The following is a 17,632-nucleotide window of genomic DNA, read 5'->3' on the forward strand; positions in this document are numbered from 1 at the left end:
TTTTTCATTGCCTTGACCTTGATCTCACTATTTTCTGGGATTTTTTTTTGAAGACAATGGGATGGAGCAGATGAAGATGTTTTGATTTTCTCGGTTTAAACTTCACCCTATTTTTTCTATTATTTTTTGGTTTGTTCTTTAATAAAAATAAAAATTTTCAATTAAAATATAAAATTGAGCCACATAGGGGATGAATTTGATGACTATGGAATAAAAGAAAAAGAAAAAATACACGTGGAATTAATGACTATGTAAAAATTGAGCCACATAAGCATGAAACACGCGCAGGGACAGATTTCGATTAAAAAAAATTCCAGAGATCCGGAATCGGGAAAAAAAAAATTCAGGGACTTATTTTCGTACGCCATACAATTCCAGGACCTCCAGAGTATTTAAGTCTTTAATATATTATAACTTTTATATTATAATATAAACATGTTTCTTCGTAGGATAGCTCAAGTGGTAAGAGCAGGTGACATATGGGTTGGGTAGATGAGGTCCAGGGATCGATTCCTAACGGATGTCATTTATGTTTCCGATGTACCGAAAAAAATTAATATAAACATGTACATGAATTATTAAAAAAGTACTGCACTTGTTTTAATGAATGCCTATGCATGGCCTGCCAATTGGCTATGCCATTTCCGCCACACTTTAGGTCTTGTAGGCAACCTGGAGGATTTCTACCATGTAAATCTGCCATAGGACTACCATGTCCTTTTTTTTTTTTTTTGGTCAACAATCGAATATCAAAGTGAGCCACGCAATGTGACTACCATGTCCCTTATCACTTTAAATGTGATTACTCAAAGTGAGCCACGCAATATGGACCAAGGATTTGGTCCCTAACAAAAGCCCAAAGGGGCCATAATGAAAAACGAAACAAATTGAAGATACACACGGTCACACGGATATAATATTGAGAGAACCTACTATCAGAATGAACCTCCTCAGTCCTCATTTTTCAATATAATGGGGAGAGGAGCCATATAGAATTTTATTATCTTTAACGTTACACTGATAAGAAAAATTCTGATTTAGCACTTTGACTAAAATCCGAAGACTAGTAAATATACAGGCAAAGGGGGAAAAAGGATTTTAGTTTTACAGAAAAAAAGACTGCCAAGTTAAAATTGAAATGAACTATTCCATTACAGCTCTTGAGATTTCATAAATTGGTTGACAGCACATCCGAATCAATGCGAACTGAATAGTTTGTGCAATGCCAAAGCTAGCTCATGGAAAACCAGAGTATATATAGCAGTGGCAGAAAACAACCATCAGCTCATATGCTAAAATAAGTCTACTTATCACCACCACCGCCAAACATTCCACCCATGCCTCCCATCATGTCCTTACCAGATCCCATCTGTTTCATCAAGCTTTGCAATCCACCCATGCCTCCTATTTGCTTTAGCATTTGTGGAGGAAGGACTTTGCTCATGTGCTGGGCATTCATATTTCGGGATAAGGCACTCATATCGCCCTTCTTTGGTATTTTAAGTCCTTTCATTTTGCTCCATATCTTTGCAAGACGTTTGTACTCTTCCATCATTTCCATTACTTCCCTAACCTGACGACCAGAACCTCGAGCTACTCGCATCATTCTTGACTCATTCATCATTTTTGGGTTTGAGCTATCCAACTCTGAAAATATTAGCAATTAGTTGAGCATGTGAAGGTGTGCTATTACAATGAGAACAATGAATTTAGAGTACATAAAGATCAAATTAAAAAAAGAAAAATCTAATGCTTGCCTTCGTTTGTCATTGAGTCCATCATTGTCATGTAACGCTTAATTTTGGCTTGACTTTCCTTCTCACGGCCTTTTGGCATTAATTCAGAACTAAATCCTGGTAGCATAGAAAATACCTATATAAATCAACAAAAAATTAATCAGGGGAAAAAAAAAGAGCCCATCGTTACACGACCATGCAAATATTACTGCCTGTTAAGTGCATCAAATGCAAATTAATGAGTACAATCAATTCAATTGAACATAAATAGGGGCACAACCTGACCGATAGGACCCATTTTAAGTATGTTTTGAAACTGCTCATACATAATCCTTAAGGTAAAGTTTCCTTCTGACAGCTTTTGAAGCAGTTCAGGCTGTTGATCCATAGGAACAACTTCCTGAATTTTGTCCATGAACCCAGACAAATCTCCCATGCCTAGTTCAAAAGTCATTTGACATGACTAAAGATTAGTATTTGAGGGAACTTCAATATCATATATACTTGAAAAAGTGAGGCATAACATAAAATTCAAGTCGAAGACAAAAACGAAAAGTACAAACCTAATAGACGACTAACAAACGGTTTAACATCAAAAACTTCAAATTCATCCATATGTTCTCCAGTTCCAATGAATATGACAGGACTCTTAGTTGCTGCAACACTGAACACACAATATAGTTAAGAATAGATTCTCAAATAATAATAAGCCTACATATTCAAATCATAACACACACACATCATATTTTCACAAGTTGATATTAAATCATATCAACTCAAACTTACGCGCTAAGAGCACCACCACCCTTTGCATGGCCATCCATTTTAGTGATGATGACAGCTCCCACTGCAACACTCTGTTTAAATGCTTGAGCCTGATCAAAAGCAGCCTGACCGATACTGCTGTCCATAACAAATATAACAAGATCTGGTTTCTGAACAAGGCAAAAAAATGACATCAGAGATTTGGCTTTTGAAAACAGGCATTGATGCATACAGTATCCAGAGAAAATACCGTTGCTTCTGAAACTTGGCGCATTTCTTCAAAAAGAGCAGCTTCTTGTTTGTGCCTCCCACTGGTGTCAACAATTATAAGATCACAGTTTTCTTTCTTGAATCTTTCAACACCTTCCTCAGCAATTTTCACAGGATCTGATTCCATATAGCTGCAAAGTAATGGGGCAAAGCAACCAAAAATATTACTTAAGCATTAAGGTTGTAGGCAATGAAAAACAATTTGTATAATAGAAGAGGAGTAGTTCACTGGTATGGACAACATAAATGATAGAGTAGGGATGCCTCCAACCCATAAAACAAACAATAAATGAATTAAAAAATTAAATTGTAACATAAAGCATAAATTCCAAATCGATCCTAGGGAGGAAGAAAGAAAGAATAAAGGTCTTTAATTATTGGTTTATTTTGTTTTTCGACAATGCAATATCTTCCAATGGAAAAATAACATAGCGTGTCTATGAGAAAGATTGTAAGTCTCCAGTCGACAATGTTTCGAGTGGCTTCCGATTTCCATTTTTCTTATGTCCTTTTCCTTAGACTTCTGATCACTCTCTTGTAAAAAAGAACATAAATGAAAACTTAAGAAAAAGGGTAAGCCCTTTGTGGACATTGGAACCTGAACAATGGAATGTGATAGTGAGATAAAAGAGTGTATGAGATATGGGCCTCAGATTCAGCAATTGATAAAGGTGATTAAACATAGCCAATCTCCCCCTTGCCCTAACTCCATGCTTACTTGAAGCCAGATACTCCCGAAAAAACTTGGGGAGGGGCAGGGGGTATTACTTACTAGAAGGCCCCAAGTTTTACCTAAAAATGGAGTTACTAAAATCTAAGACAATAAACTTCAGACTATGAAGCAAATCCAATATCTAAAAAGTAGACACCTTTCTTCTTTAAGCAAATGTTCAGATTGAGTCCCCAAAAAGAATCGGCCAGTTCTACTAGTGCATTAATTATCGCTTGGTTTCAAAATCTACATAAAAAATATGACCAGCCAAGATACAAGCCAAATAGAAATATAACTGTGATTGTGCTTCTTCAACATCTACAACCGCGACTTTATTCTCAAAAGCTATGCATGTAACATGTCTAGCTATAGAACATAAATCTACAGTTTAATTCAATTACCTCCATCATTACACTTCTAATGAGTCATGAATTAGGTAAAAGTACTGGACACAGATTCTGAGTTTACATAGAATATTAGCCTAAACAAATGTCAAACAGTACCTTCCATAGAAAGGGATCTTAGCTTTGGTGGCATTTTGCTTCAACTGATCAAATGCACCAGCTCTAAATGTATCTGCACATACTAGAGCTGGCTTCCAGCCTTTCTTTTGATGATAATATGCATATTTCGTACAAGTTGTGGTTTTTCCAGATCCTGAATTCATTAAAAAATATATAAGCATCCATTAATAAGTATAAATGCACTTTATCTTTGAAAAGACATGGACAGCCAGTAAAAGTTAACAAAAGCCGCAAATCGCGTAGAACAGTAAATAAATTGTGCATAAAATTGTGTCAAATTGAACGTAAATGCATTATATGAACAAACGAAAGAAAACATATTTAATAGGCAACGAACCTTGTAAACCAACAAACATGACAACACTTGGTTTTCCTTTTTTGAGAGTAAAAGCCGGCTTTCCAGGATCCAGGATTTTGCAGAGTTCATTGAACACAGCCTAGAATCAAAGGAGTCCATAAAACATTACAGAGAAGATAATCAAAAATCACAACAGCTGTCAGACTCGAGAGTTTACGCAGACTCGTTTTGGGGAGGTAAACTCGTTTTGTCGAGTTAACTCGTATACCAAAATAAAAACCTTAATAAAACCTATCATAGTGTATAAAGAATACATACCAAAACCACCAAGGAGACATTAACCAAATAAATTCAACATTCAACTTCATAACAAAGCAAAGTTCAATAAAATACATAAACAATCAAAGTACCAAGAATGCATAATTCATAATAAACTCTTCGAAGGTGAATGATAATGTTGGATAGAAATGAGAAACCCTAACTTTTTCTCAATCTTAGTTGAAAGTTTTTCGTTAAAACCCAAAATTACCCCATTTAATTTGGGGATTTAGGGAAAAACTTGTTTTCTCCGTGACTCGTAGACTCGGTGTAGAATCGCGAGTCTATGCGAGTTTACCGAGTCAGCAAGAGTTTGCTCGATTCTTGGAATTTTAGAGTTTACTTAAGAGTTGACTCGTTCTGGGACCTAGAAACGTAGAATCGTAAGATTCTAAGAGTCAAGTCGAGAGTTTGACAACCTTGGCTGTCAGAAACAAATGACCTCGGCCCAGTTGCGCATTAAACCTAATTAGACACTAAAAAACTTCTAAGAACATTTAGACCTAGAATGCCATTATTCCAAATTCTAAGGTTGAATTGAATTCTCTTCAGTAAAGCAAGCTTTTTAGCATTCATGAGCAAAATTGAGGTAAATGGGACACTAGTATAATTATAACTCTAACTTTCGATTAAATCAACAATTCAACCCACCACAGAGCATGGATCGATGATACCATTTCCATCTAAACAAGGCAAAATTTTGATTCGAACCCAATAACCCTCTAACGCATACAAACACAACACAACACCCCACATCAATTCTAAGACACATTATCAAAAACTAGAATTAGGGAAACAGAAAGCGGACAGGGGGTTTACTTGCTGGATGATCCTGCGCTTGTTGTGTCCCGCAGCGAGATCCTCCAGATTGACAATCTTCTTGATATTGGTCTGCATATCGCGGACGAGCTTGAATTGCACATCGGATTGAAGAAGAGCGCGAGTGATCTCGTTGAGGCATTCGTTGAGAACCTTCTCATCGATGATTGTGGCATTGCTCATCTGCTGAAGAGCACGGGAAATGCTCCCGCCTAACTGTTGAAGAACCATCTTCTCCGATTACCTTTTCCGGCGATCGAATTTGTCGAATTAGGGTTTGCAGGTTGAAGAATCGCTCGTTCGAACACGCTTCGTATGTGGATTTGGGATTTTGGTTTTCTGTGTTGGGTGCTCAGTCTCAATTTTGAGTATTTATTGTTAAATAATACAAAAGTTGTTTCCTAATCTTAATTCAGATAATGCAACATCACCGTTTAATCTTCAGTAATTAAATTTAAAATTGTTGATACAAAAAATAAAAACATGTAATAAAATTAAAAATTAATTTTTTTATTAAATAAAATTAAATATATATTAATACAAAATATTAACTATTCAGCTAAATAAAACGACTTTTAATGTTTTTTTAAAAAAATGATTTTTAATTTTATTACATAAAGTTTCCAATGAAAAATTAAATCTTCCATTTACATGATTTTTATTACTTCATAATAATTTTTATGAATGACATTACTTTCACCAACAGGTCTGCACAGTTGATTGCTAACTGAACTCCTTAAATATCTAGTGTAAAGTTTGATTCTTAGGCGGATATTGAGAATGAGTTGTTAAGGAACATCTACTAACTTAATGTGATCTTCAGACCGTAGGATTTGAATCATGACGACTGATCGTGGAATACCTTTTTGATAACCAAAATAAAAATGAAATTAATTTCAAGTTTCAACTTTTGTATACATTTTCATCAAAATAAACATGCATTGTAGAGATATTGTGTTATTCAAGTAATCTTCTCATTAATTTTTTTTCCATCATCTTTTTTAAATGTTCATTATGCTCAAATATTAATACCCTCTAATGTTAGTATATCTATTTCAGGACTATTGTATGGGTGCTGGCAGGCTTGTTCGTGATGCTCGCGGGAAGTGGGTATTTGGCTTTCATGCTTTTTACGAAGGGGGCAATGTGTTGTTGTCGGAAGCTAGCGCATTGAAACAGGGTTTGATCATGGTGTGAGATCGCGACTTCCGTGATGCAATATGCAATGTGGACGATCGAGACTTGCTGCGCTCTTTGAAGGATGAGGAGAGTCGTTGATTTCTCCCAATCCTTGCTGATATCAAAGAGCTCATTTACAAAGACTGGAATATTTCGCTTGTGCACATAAGCAGAGAAATGCATCAGCGGACTGGTTAGCCATGAAAGGTGCCACTACACCTTCTACGCCCTTTAGCTTGATAGAGGAGCCTCCTTTGGAGTTAGAGAACCTTCTTCTGAGGGATCTGTTAGCTTTAGTTTAGTTTCGTTGTCTTTAATTTTCTGTTGTAACAAAAAAAAAGTATATCTATTTCAAATGTAAATATCTGTAAATAAAAGAGATAAATGTGTTTAAAAATCAATAACATTTATAAAGTTAAAACATTTTCGTTATCAAAGATTGCCTTTATGAAGCTGAAGTGGAGACTATCTGACTAGAAACCCACTTTGTGTGGCCAAAAGATCAAACACGAGAGGGATGAGGGTGTAAAATAAGTCAGACCGTTTGAAAAGGCCTACGGGCTACGGCCATCAACGTGAGAATGTTGAAAATAAAGTACTAAACTGAACTTGGGGGATTTAATTACCCCCTCTCCCCTTCAAAAATCTAAACTAAACAAGATAATACCTTTAAAAATCCCACCCCTCGCCACTTTTTTATATCATGGTAAATTTTAATATGCGAACTAATCAAAACCATCCAACTATGAGTGGTTCCATACTGATCGTTAACATTCTCAGTACACAAGTGATAACAAGAACTGATAAATGCAGAAAGGAAACGCAAATTGGGGAGATGATTATGAATTATCGTATTCTATACTGGGTTGATGGGATAAAATCACCCCGTGAACTAGAGAAACAAACCATGCCTTGACCATGAAAAGATACGAAAACTATAACATCGCTTGACATTTTTGGGAGTAAAAACACAACATAATTAAACAACCAAATGCTGATATATGCCGCCATTATTATGATATTCAACATATTATTCCATTAGAAGACATCAGGTGGGAAATGCCCAGGAAAAGGGCTGCTCTGTTGCGCCTGCTTCAAATACATTGTCAAAGCATAGTTATTCACCTGTCAAAAAACCCACATACAGATTCCATTAGCATGTATAAAAACAATTTATAATGTGCAAAAGCTTTAACTTGGAATTCATGAGTTCAGATTTTTCCAGCCACCACTTGCCAACTAATCTGGATGTCTGAACCTAACGATGGACAAATTACCATAGGTGAATTAAATTTTTTTAAGATGCAATAACTTGATTTCTTATTTTTAGATGCAATAATTGACCATTGACCTCACTCCCTTTTCACCCAAGTTAGGGTTGGGGTACTGCAAAAGGAAGGAGGTCGAGAGAAGACCAGAGAAGGGAACCTTCCAACACTCACTTGTAAACCTATATGAAGCAGATTATAAGGTAAACTCTCAACCCTGAAGAGAGAAAATGCCCGGAAGTGCAAGGTAAATGATGCATTTCCAGCAATCAGTATCCTAACAAAAATGTGCTTCAGGTTCGGGCATGGATCATAAATCTTCACGGTTATCATCGTTAAGTCATTTCGACAATTTATGTAGTCACGTCACTTCCTTCACTTCTATTTCAATTTACGAAGGGAGAGGATTTTAAGTTTTAAGTAGATTATAGTTGAGTTTCCAATTTCTTAAAAAATTGAACATCAAATTACGAAAATTATAAATTTTTTACCCCAACTGTGAACTACTTTATAGTGAACATGAAAGGGATAAAATTGACTCAAACCTCAAGAGTTCTTATCTGCTCCTGGTATTGAGACACTAACGGCTTCAAATGCTGCAGCTCTTGGACCTTTTCCTCATAATCAGAATACCGTTCGCGCTGGTATTTAAAAGCATTTTTAAAGGAATTTTTATCCTTGATCAACACTTCAATTTGTTCCTTTAGCATCAAATTTTCCTGAAAAATGAGATCACACGAAAATTAAGTTACAATCTCAACTCTGGGAAACAAGGTATTTATGCCAAAATAATTACGCTCTAAGACAGAATATCAGCATATATGAGCATGGGTGTGTCAACTATGCATCACGAAAATCAAGGACCGTAGTCCAGGAACCCCTAAAACCTGAAACTCATATAGATAATAAGAAACCATCCTAGTAAAGATATCAGCAAAAATGCAGCCTAGGCATTACACTTCTGAATTCTGACTACTATTCATTTTGGAAAATAACACTACCTTTTTTACTTGAGTAAAAAGTAGAAATAGAATATCAGACATATCATTCAAAGAAGATCCAGAGATTAGATTGTCTAAGAAAAAGGGTGTTCTGCCCTCTCCCCCCACTATTATTTTATTCTCGACATATAAGCAAGTGAAACCAAAGAAGTAACATAAAACTGGTAAAATCAGAAATGTAGGATGAACAATCCTCAGCTCAAATTAACAGTACATTTCACTCAACAATACAGTCTGAAAACACCCAAATCATCTAACATTCCAACTGCTACTAGTCCAATAGTCATCGGCCATGTGTTTCTCCTAACAGAGGGCCTTCACTTCATGACATGCAAAACATCAGAGTTTGGTTGACAGCACGAATCTTAAAACTTTCAAGGAGAAATACCTTCTGAAGAACATCAGCTGCCTCAGCCCTTGCCCGTGCACTGATTGATTTCTCTAGAACCTCCAGCATTCTAGCTGCGCGGGCTCTTGCATCATCAATGCTAGTAGCAATCATCATTTCTCTAACAAAAAAATCAATCCATTCTGCTCCATTTCCAGGAAGGTTGTCCGAAGCAGGCGGGTTCTCAGAAGCAGAAACATTCTGATCATCTTCCAATTTACCTAGCACAGTTTCTTCAAAACATGTCAAATTCTCAGTTGGTTTCATGATCAAAACTTATGTAGTGCCAACTGCCAAGGATAGAGTGCCATATCAGGCCACCAATTATTTACCTTCTTATCATCCTACATCTACATACCCTTATCCCATCTATGAATCCAATTTGCAATATTGCTGCTAGCTTCTAAATTGAAAAGCTGACACAGAAAAATTGCAAAAGCAAAAAAGAGTGTATATGTGAGTGGGTGGTGGGTGGGTGAGAGGGAGTATAAAAGAGTGGATTGACAGCAGAGTGCAGATGTAGCTTTTGATGGTAAAGAGAGAGGAAGAGGCAATCGCACCACAAACCGAAAGAGCGAAGAGAGAGTTTGGAGAGAAGATGACAGAAATGGAAAAAAGAGGGAAAAAAATGACACTAGAATTTAAAACATGCCGCCGGATAAAGAACGGCTTCCATTGTTTCCATCATATCCGAAAACGAGAGCTTTCGGCTTTGTTTTTCTAACATGTGAAAAGACAATGATTATCCAAGCATATTTTCTCTTCCAATTTCCATTGAAAGTTTGAAACCATTCTCAATGAAAAATGGAAACAGAAAAGGCCAAACCAATAGCAATTTGCAACCTTAGTTTACTAAACATTTAACTGCTGATATCAACCATACCTGCATCTACATTAACATTAACTTCCGATTCTTCAGCAGTTCCCGAGTTCCCACCAGCAGTTCCCAGGTACAGCTCATTCAGTCTCTTGATGGTAGCATCTAGATCATTGCCACATTCTTGGAGAGCTCTCTCAAGAACCTAAAAGGTAAAATATCAACAACACGTAAGCGAAATCCGGTAAAACAAAACACAAAACAGTCACCTAACAATCATTTGCAACTTTCGAAGAACATGGAAACATCACAAATAAAGACCAATCAAAGGGAAACATAAAAAATTCAGTCACTAGCAAACACACAAATTAAAAAAGGAACATGATTTCTAAGCCAGCAATTGCCCATCTTGAAAGATTAGTAAAAAGGAATTAATCAGTCACATTTCAAATCAACAGTTCAACACATCAATCATTATCATCAGCTGAAACCCCAAATCAAAAAAGGAAAAAATAAATTACTGAGAATATATAATTCTCAAATCAAAACGAACTACGAAATGAAAATAAAATACATATATTGATATACTTGAAATTTAACAAAAACAAAAATTGAATGGCTACCTGGTGATCCATGTGAGGAAAGAGATGGCGGAGCTGGTCGATGAGAGAATGAGGAGGTAATCGAATGGGGGAGGTAGAGGAAGAGCAACGAATCCTCTTAGCGAGTGGCGGAGAAGGAGGAAGCTCTTCGAAGAAAGATCTCTTGCCTCCGCACACAGCAGCAGACATGGTTCGTTCGTTCGTTCAATCAATCAATCAATGAATCTGTCTGTCTTCGCCGTTCCTCGATCGATTGATTTGCAGCAAACTGCAATTGAATTTGAAGAAGATGCTAGGGTTAGGGTTTACGGAGAAGGAAGGGGTGGGTTTTCGCGAGGGTTAGATTGTAGTGGAATTCGGAGGAAAAAGTGTTGAATGATCAAGGTGGAGGATTATATATATGTGTGTATACGGTGCTTTGGGCAGTGCGAGCAAATGGAGACCAGACGGTGACTGTTTCACGTGCTTGCCAGCGCGTTGGTTACAGTCTCATCTGAGATGGAGAATTCAAATTATGCAAAAATAAAATGTTGAAAATTATTTTCATGAATAATCATTCGTAATTTTTATTAAGAAATTGGGAGTATTTACTCTTTAATTATGTAGAATATTATAATTTAATTGTTTTTTTACAGCAATCAATTACATTGGAAATAAATAATTTTTCAAATAATAGTTTTTTTTTAGATTGAAAAAGAAAAAACAACGAAAAAGGAAAAAAGAAACTAGTCGTTCTCTAACAACGGGAGAACCCTCCCTAAGGGATTGCTCCAAGTTCATAACTCTTCCCTCTTCTTGAGCCCTATTCTATCTAACGCATCAACCGATTTGTTGAAGTCTCTAGCGACATACTAGAAATAACCTCCCAATTTTGCTATACAATAATTACAGTTTCGGCAAGGTACGTTGTACACGAGTGAAGATGGAGAGAGTCATTGCGAGACATCTCAATTCACACACAAGCTTATGAACAACTAGACGTCAAGCCAATGAGAGGCCCAAGATAACAGCCAACTACACATCTCATACCTTCAAAACTAGAAAAACAAAAAACAAGCTCTGTTATGGTCACGAATGAGACCCTCGCACCCATCTCCAAGCTGCTTCTGTTATAGATTTTATAAGTATTCAACTTTAACCAACCAGCCATGGGCGGGCTCCAACCTCTACAAACTTGAACTTGTGAAATATGACCCCTAATGGAAGCATGAGCTGATATATCCTTCAAAATGTTACGCTGGACAAAATTCAAACTCGAAGCCTCATTGCCCAACAAAATTTCTTCAAACAATAGTTAATGTTACTTTAAACTTTTAAAAATATAAATAAACTAAATCTTCAAAATAATGTTTAAAAGAAACATATGGATAGTTGTAGTTTTAGATAGGGGTGAGCATTAGTTACATCACTTGTAGTCTGATGTAAATCGACCTCAATCAAACCAAATTAATAAACAGGATTTGCTATAAAAATTCGATTTTAACCAATCAAAATCAATTCGTGGCCCTAGCACGAACAAATTTTCGTGTATTATAGCATTTTCCTTAATAAATAAAAAAGCTAAGGTTTTGTTTGTTGCAGTTTTTAAAGACTGAAATCAATCAATCAATCAATATATATTAGAAAAGAAGAATTTTCATAGTGACGTGTCAGCACCAGATTAATTCTTAGTGACGTGTCAGCACCAGATTAATTCTCATAAAAATTATTCCACATGTCAATTTGTTAGAGGGTATAATTTTCAATTAATATATGTTTTAATTTTATATATTCTAAACTAATTAATTGATATTATTTTAGAAGATATAATTTTCAATTGATATATGTTTTAATTTTATATATTCTAAAATAATTGATTCATATCATTTTAAAAGATAAGATTTGGTCTTTTAATTTATTTTTAGAATATATTAATTAATTTTTATTAAATTTTCGATTTTTTTTATTAATTCGGGATTTTATGAGTTTTATTGTATTTTGCTAGATTTTGTTAGTTTTTATCTATTTTATTTAGTACATTTTTAATATTATATTTGATTGGGATTTAGGTTGTTTATTTCTTAATTTTATTTTAATTTATCTTATTATTTATTTACTTTTAATTCCAGGAAATATTTTCTTTTATTTTAGATTTATTTTTAGAGTATATTAATTAATTTTTCTTGAATTTTCGGATTTTTAATTAATTCAGGATTTTATGAGTTTTTATTATGATTTGCTAGATTTTGTAGTTTTTATCTATCTTTATTTAGTACCATTTTAAATATTAGATTTGATTAGGATTTAGGTTGTTTATTTCTTAATTTTATCTTATTATTTATTTAATTTTACGCCCGGGAAATATTTTATTTTATTTTACATTTATTGATAGAGTATAATAATTAATTTTTATTGAACTTTCATATTTTTATTTAATTCAGGATTTTATGATTTTTTATTGTGATTTGCTAGATTTTGGTAGTTTTTATCTATCTTTATTTAGTACATTTTTAAAGTTTAGATTTGATTATGATTTATGTTGTTTATTTCTTGATTTTATCTTAATTTATCTTATTATTTATTTAATGCTAATTCTAAAAAAAGGGAGTTGATTTGGTGCTGAGGGTCCACAAAGCTACCATGGACACGCAGAGATTTGATAGCTGCTATTTCTACCTCTGCCACATGTCGCGATCAGGACAGAGGTATGTCGTAAGATGATGTTACGTGAAGTAGAGTTTATCATGTTGTGATTGATGATTTGTGTCATTTCAGTTTATCCTTTGTTCGTAATTTAATCATGAATTCTTAAATTTCACATATTTTGTGTGTTTTGATCCTCAAGTTTACAAATTTTTGCATAGACCCTTTAACGAATTATTATTGAAGAAGTAATGTTTTGATTCTTATGTAATGTTTTTCTATTGTTCTCCTTCCGCTTTTGTATTTTTTTAAACCAGATTTTAGTATAGTTTGTAGAAATCCATGCGCGTGAAGCCATTCTAAACGAGATTTTGGTATAATTTATAGAAATTCACAAAACTTAGGATAGCCTGAATTTATATTCATTTCTCAAATTTTGCTCCTTTTTATTCATCATGTTTGAGCTGTGTGTGTATAAGCATACTTTTTGCACTGTATGTGAATGATGCACAACTTACTAATTTTTTTTTATGATGCACAGGTCAGTCAAATTGATGAAATTGAAGAGCTCATATTTAATCTTCATGAGTATGTTTAGCCCATTGTTAAGGCTGGTTCATGTTTTCCTCAAACTCATTAGTTTTGCATATAATCATGTTTTAGTATGCCAATTGGGTGACTTATCTTACTTTGCTCTATATATTTCCTTAAGTTCAATTTAAATTGATTGTTAGTATAAGTTCATTGGTGAAGTAACCACAATTATTTTGGGTGAGAGAATTTTTTTTTTCTCACATATATAGATAATTTGTTGGGGTGTGCACAATTGGGGCATCACACCATTTTTTGTTTCTTTTGACTGATATGCGTCTTTGATTTTTTGTTTCACAAGGGTTCCACCCCAAGATTCACAAATACACTAGATACAATTCTTTCACCACAATCCTTTTAAATTGGTGAATGAGGGTTTTTTGTTCTTCAAGACTTCATTTTGGGTTTCTGTTTCAATCTTCTTCATGAATTGATTTTGTTCTTCAGCTAATTGTAAGATGTCATATGCTTCAAGGATTCATGCTTTTCTCTTCTTAATCAAAAGCAAAAGGATTGAGGAAAAGAAAATCTTTTGGGGTGCAGATTATTCATTTATTGGAAAAATATTACACGTGTCATTCTCAGGTTAATTCTCATAAAAAAATACATTTTAAAATTAAAGATTTGATTAGGATTTAGGTTGTTTATTTCTTGATTTTATCTTAATTTATTTTTAAAGTAAAAAAAAAATACATTTTTAAATTTTAGATTTGATTAGGATTTAGGTGATTTATTTCTTGATTTTATCTTAATAAATTTTTTTATTTATTTTTTGAGTATTAATTAATATATCCCTAACTTTTTTTAAAAAGAGTGAGTTTGAAAGCTATAGCTTAAGTTAATTTGTTAATATATTCCCAAATAATAATAATAATGATAATAACATATGTGTGCGGGTATGAGCCGGTTGAGTACTATAGTGCCCATACCCACTATTTTTTGCTGGTAATTACCTATACCCAACCTCATACTCTTTTAGCGGTTTTTACCCTATCCATAGTGAGTAATTTTTGCGGGTACCCTTTGATTTCGAGACCCATTGTCATCCCAAGATTTAGATTTTGGCAAAGATTGATAGCTTCCTGTAATGACATTGAATTGTCTAAAGGTGGAGAGCTTCGAGTTGCTACCCACGTGAGTATAGGGACGAGTATATGTAATTTTTAAAAACGCGGGTATGGGGATGGTACTATAGTACCTACCCATTTTCATCCCTACTTAGTTGGAATAAACACAATAATGTTATACTTTATGATTTATCTTACACAATCCTGATTTGTGCTACTATCACATTCATTTTTTTTAAAGATTAATATGTTGGTAATTTCTTATATCTATGATTTGTGTTATCGTCTTCATATTTACGGAGAATGTGAAACGAGTTCTCGTTGGTCTCAATCGGGCTTAGAAGAGAAGTCCTTATGTCCACTTTACTCATCAATTCTGACTCTTATATTTCATTCGTTATTTAATATATTTTTAATAATCAAAGTATTAATTGATGTATCAAATACAATAGACATATTCCCCGTGCAACGCGCGGGTAAAAAACACTAGTTTTTTTTAAAAAAACTTGTTGTCAGAAACTGTTTTAAAAAAACAATTCGTATTTTCTAATCAGAGATTTTTTCTATTTTTGTTTTAGTTTTCAAATTACAATTTCTTTAATATTGTAAAATATCTCATACATCGTTTTTATTTTAAAACTAATTTTCAAAATTGTTCCTAAATACATAAAGCTAAATCATAAATCAACACAACCCCTAACGCTTTTAAAAAATGTCTATTCAATTAAAAAAATAGACTTACATATCATTCAGAAAGTATTATTAATCAACAAGGTGTCGGTCTGGTAGTAAGCAAATTAGACCCCGTAAGGATGAAAGTACAAGTTTAAATCATGAGAAAAACATTTGTTGAAATGGACATGCAATTGTTTCCCAAACGGATAACTACATACATCAAAAACAAAAAAAGAAAGTCTTACAAACCTTTTTAAAAATTAAATTCTTATAACCATGGGTGTATACGGGAATTTTTCGTTGTGGGGCCGAAATGAAAGACTAAAAAATTGTCATTGCATCAACTAACACAAAATATTATTTGAATACAATTCTTCGTCCTTTAATAATACTATATTTATTTATTATGGCATCAACTTTGATTTTTCAGTACTTTCGCTTAATATATGCAACTAATACATTTATGAGAAGATCATCTTCAATCTTGTTGCGAACTCGAGTCTTAACAACTTTTGCTGCAGAAAAAGATCGTTATATAGATACTATTGAAATAGGAAGTTCCATTTCTTAACGACCTTTTCTGCAAAATAACATATTTAAACACAATTCTATTTACTTGAAAGACAAAAAGATCGTTATAATGTAGACATTTTTCTTAAATTAAAATCTCGGGAAACATCTGAATGATAATATTTTAGCTGAAATGACAAATTCCTTTCATAATTATATTGTAAGGACTGACAAATGGTATCATTGATTCCCAATATTTCTTTCATCACATCTTCTATCCTTAATTTCAAAACCCCAACTACTGTTCATGGGACCATTTTTTTTTTTGGAGCAACTATCTTTACTTTTCCACAGCTTGGGCTTTTGTCTGAATCAGTATGTGGCCCATATTTTCACACATCATCATCATCAGCTGCACAGTTTGACATCATCCCCTTGTCTTTTGCTTTCGCCGGCAGGTTTTCCCTTTCCTCCTCCTACTCCCATAGCTTTGCTCAGTTTCAAACGTATTCAGTTTCAGATGATGACGTTTTTTTCTTGGCATCTTCTGTAGGTTTCTCGAAGAAAGGGCACCCTGTCCCTTCAAGCTGCAATTTTGTGGGATGCTACTCTACTCGGTGGTCATCATCTCAGCACCCGTTCTCCTCTATCGTCCCTCCTGTATCTGCTTTTGCTGTCGTCACCTTCAAGCTGGTAATTTTGCTTTACAGGTTGTGTGCCTACACCCTACCTCCGCCCTCAACCTTCTTTACAGCTTGGCTGATGTGATGCACACCCAAGTTTATGCTTATAAATTGAACCCTTTGCTGTGAGTATGTTCATCTGTTGGTTTTTCATCCAGTTTTCCCAATTCCCCCAATTCCCCCAATTACCAGTTACCCCTATTTCTGCTGCTCTGTTTTGACTTAAATCATGATGATGAGTATGCTATTGTGTGCTGTTATGTATTTCAGGGAAGCCATGAAGAAGTTGCAGACGACACAGAACAAGCTGAAAATTGGTTCTCTTTAGCTTCTGCTCAACGAATATGTGGTGTGTATTTTACATAGTTTTAGGTTTCTCAACTCATTTACCTCCGGTTGTTGGTTCATTATACTCCCTTCTTTTCCTAATTGTGATTGTGATTGACATAAGATTGGTGTTTGATCTTCCAATTTTGTATTTTGTAGGCAATAGAACTCTTTAACTAAAACAATTTTGCAATAAAACTCTTTAGCTACTCGTGGAGACCATAGAAGAAGAACCCAGACATTATCAGGGGCAGAATTAATTTAGTTTTGTCGGAAAAGTAAACTCAATCACTTCAAAAATATAGTTTACTAAATCATAATTTCAAGTAATGATTTAACAAGTTTCCAACACTCCTTTAATTTCTTTTTTATCTCTTTTTTCCTTTCAGCAATTTCGTTAGAGGTACTGGTTGGAAATTTGAACCGGATCATTGGTTAGTGAGGCAAACTATGTACTGAG

The 17,632-nt window shown here is 34.2% G+C and overlaps 2 protein-coding genes across 3 annotated transcripts; both read right to left on the reverse strand.

Moving 5' to 3' along the window:
* Window positions 1–887: 887 nt before the first annotated feature.
* On the reverse strand, window positions 888–5,804 carry LOC130745794 (signal recognition particle subunit SRP54 2). Its single transcript, XM_057598179.1, has 9 exons — window positions 5,443–5,804; window positions 4,345–4,444; window positions 3,987–4,140; window positions 2,752–2,902; window positions 2,523–2,671; window positions 2,300–2,400; window positions 2,017–2,174; window positions 1,758–1,872; window positions 888–1,647 (listed from the first exon to the last, which is right to left on the reverse strand). Exons 1-9 carry the CDS (start codon window positions 5,671–5,673, stop codon window positions 1,304–1,306), a joined length of 1,503 nt encoding a protein of 500 aa, XP_057454162.1. The 5' UTR covers window positions 5,674–5,804; the 3' UTR covers window positions 888–1,303.
* Window positions 5,805–7,429: 1,625 nt separating this feature from the next.
* Window positions 7,430–11,073, reverse strand: LOC130745795 (uncharacterized). 2 transcript variants are annotated; one of them, XM_057598181.1, is made up of 5 exons: window positions 10,719–11,073; window positions 10,162–10,300; window positions 9,279–9,499; window positions 8,435–8,608; window positions 7,430–7,746 (listed from the first exon to the last, which is right to left on the reverse strand). In XM_057598181.1, exons 1-5 carry the CDS (start codon window positions 10,884–10,886, stop codon window positions 7,660–7,662), a joined length of 789 nt encoding a protein of 262 aa, XP_057454164.1. In that variant the 5' UTR covers window positions 10,887–11,073; the 3' UTR covers window positions 7,430–7,659. The 2 variants fall into 2 exon arrangements, with proteins under 2 accessions (XP_057454164.1, XP_057454163.1); XM_057598180.1 differs by having other exon boundaries at window positions 9,279–9,511.
* Between the last annotated feature and the right edge of the window lie 6,559 nt (window positions 11,074–17,632).

Source organism: Lotus japonicus, chromosome 3 (genome assembly GCF_012489685.1).
Source record: "Lotus japonicus ecotype B-129 chromosome 3, LjGifu_v1.2".
In the NCBI taxonomy this organism is placed as follows: Eukaryota; Viridiplantae; Streptophyta; class Magnoliopsida; order Fabales; family Fabaceae; genus Lotus; species Lotus japonicus.

Coding starts and splice junctions, on each gene's coding strand:
- LOC130745794 (XM_057598179.1), bottom strand. CDS start 5,673: ATGGTTCTTCAACAGTTAGGCGGGAGCATTTCCCGTGCTCTTCAGCAG. Junction 4,445..5,442: donor AGCGCAGGATCATCCAGCAA/GTAAACCCCCTG, acceptor CTTTGATTCTAG/GCTGTGTTCAATGAACTCTG. Junction 2,903..3,986: donor AAGATCCCTTTCTATGGAAG/GTACTGTTTGAC, acceptor ATTACTTTGCAG/CTATATGGAATCAGATCCTG.
- LOC130745795 (XM_057598180.1), bottom strand. CDS start 10,886: ATGTCTGCTGCTGTGTGCGGAGGCAAGAGATCTTTCTTCGAAGAGCTT. Junction 10,301..10,718: donor TTCCTCACATGGATCACCAG/GTAGCCATTCAA, acceptor TTTACCTTTTAG/GTTCTTGAGAGAGCTCTCCA. Junction 9,512..10,161: donor TAATGTTAATGTAGATGCAG/GTATGGTTGATA, acceptor CATGTTTTGAAG/AAACTGTGCTAGGTAAATTG.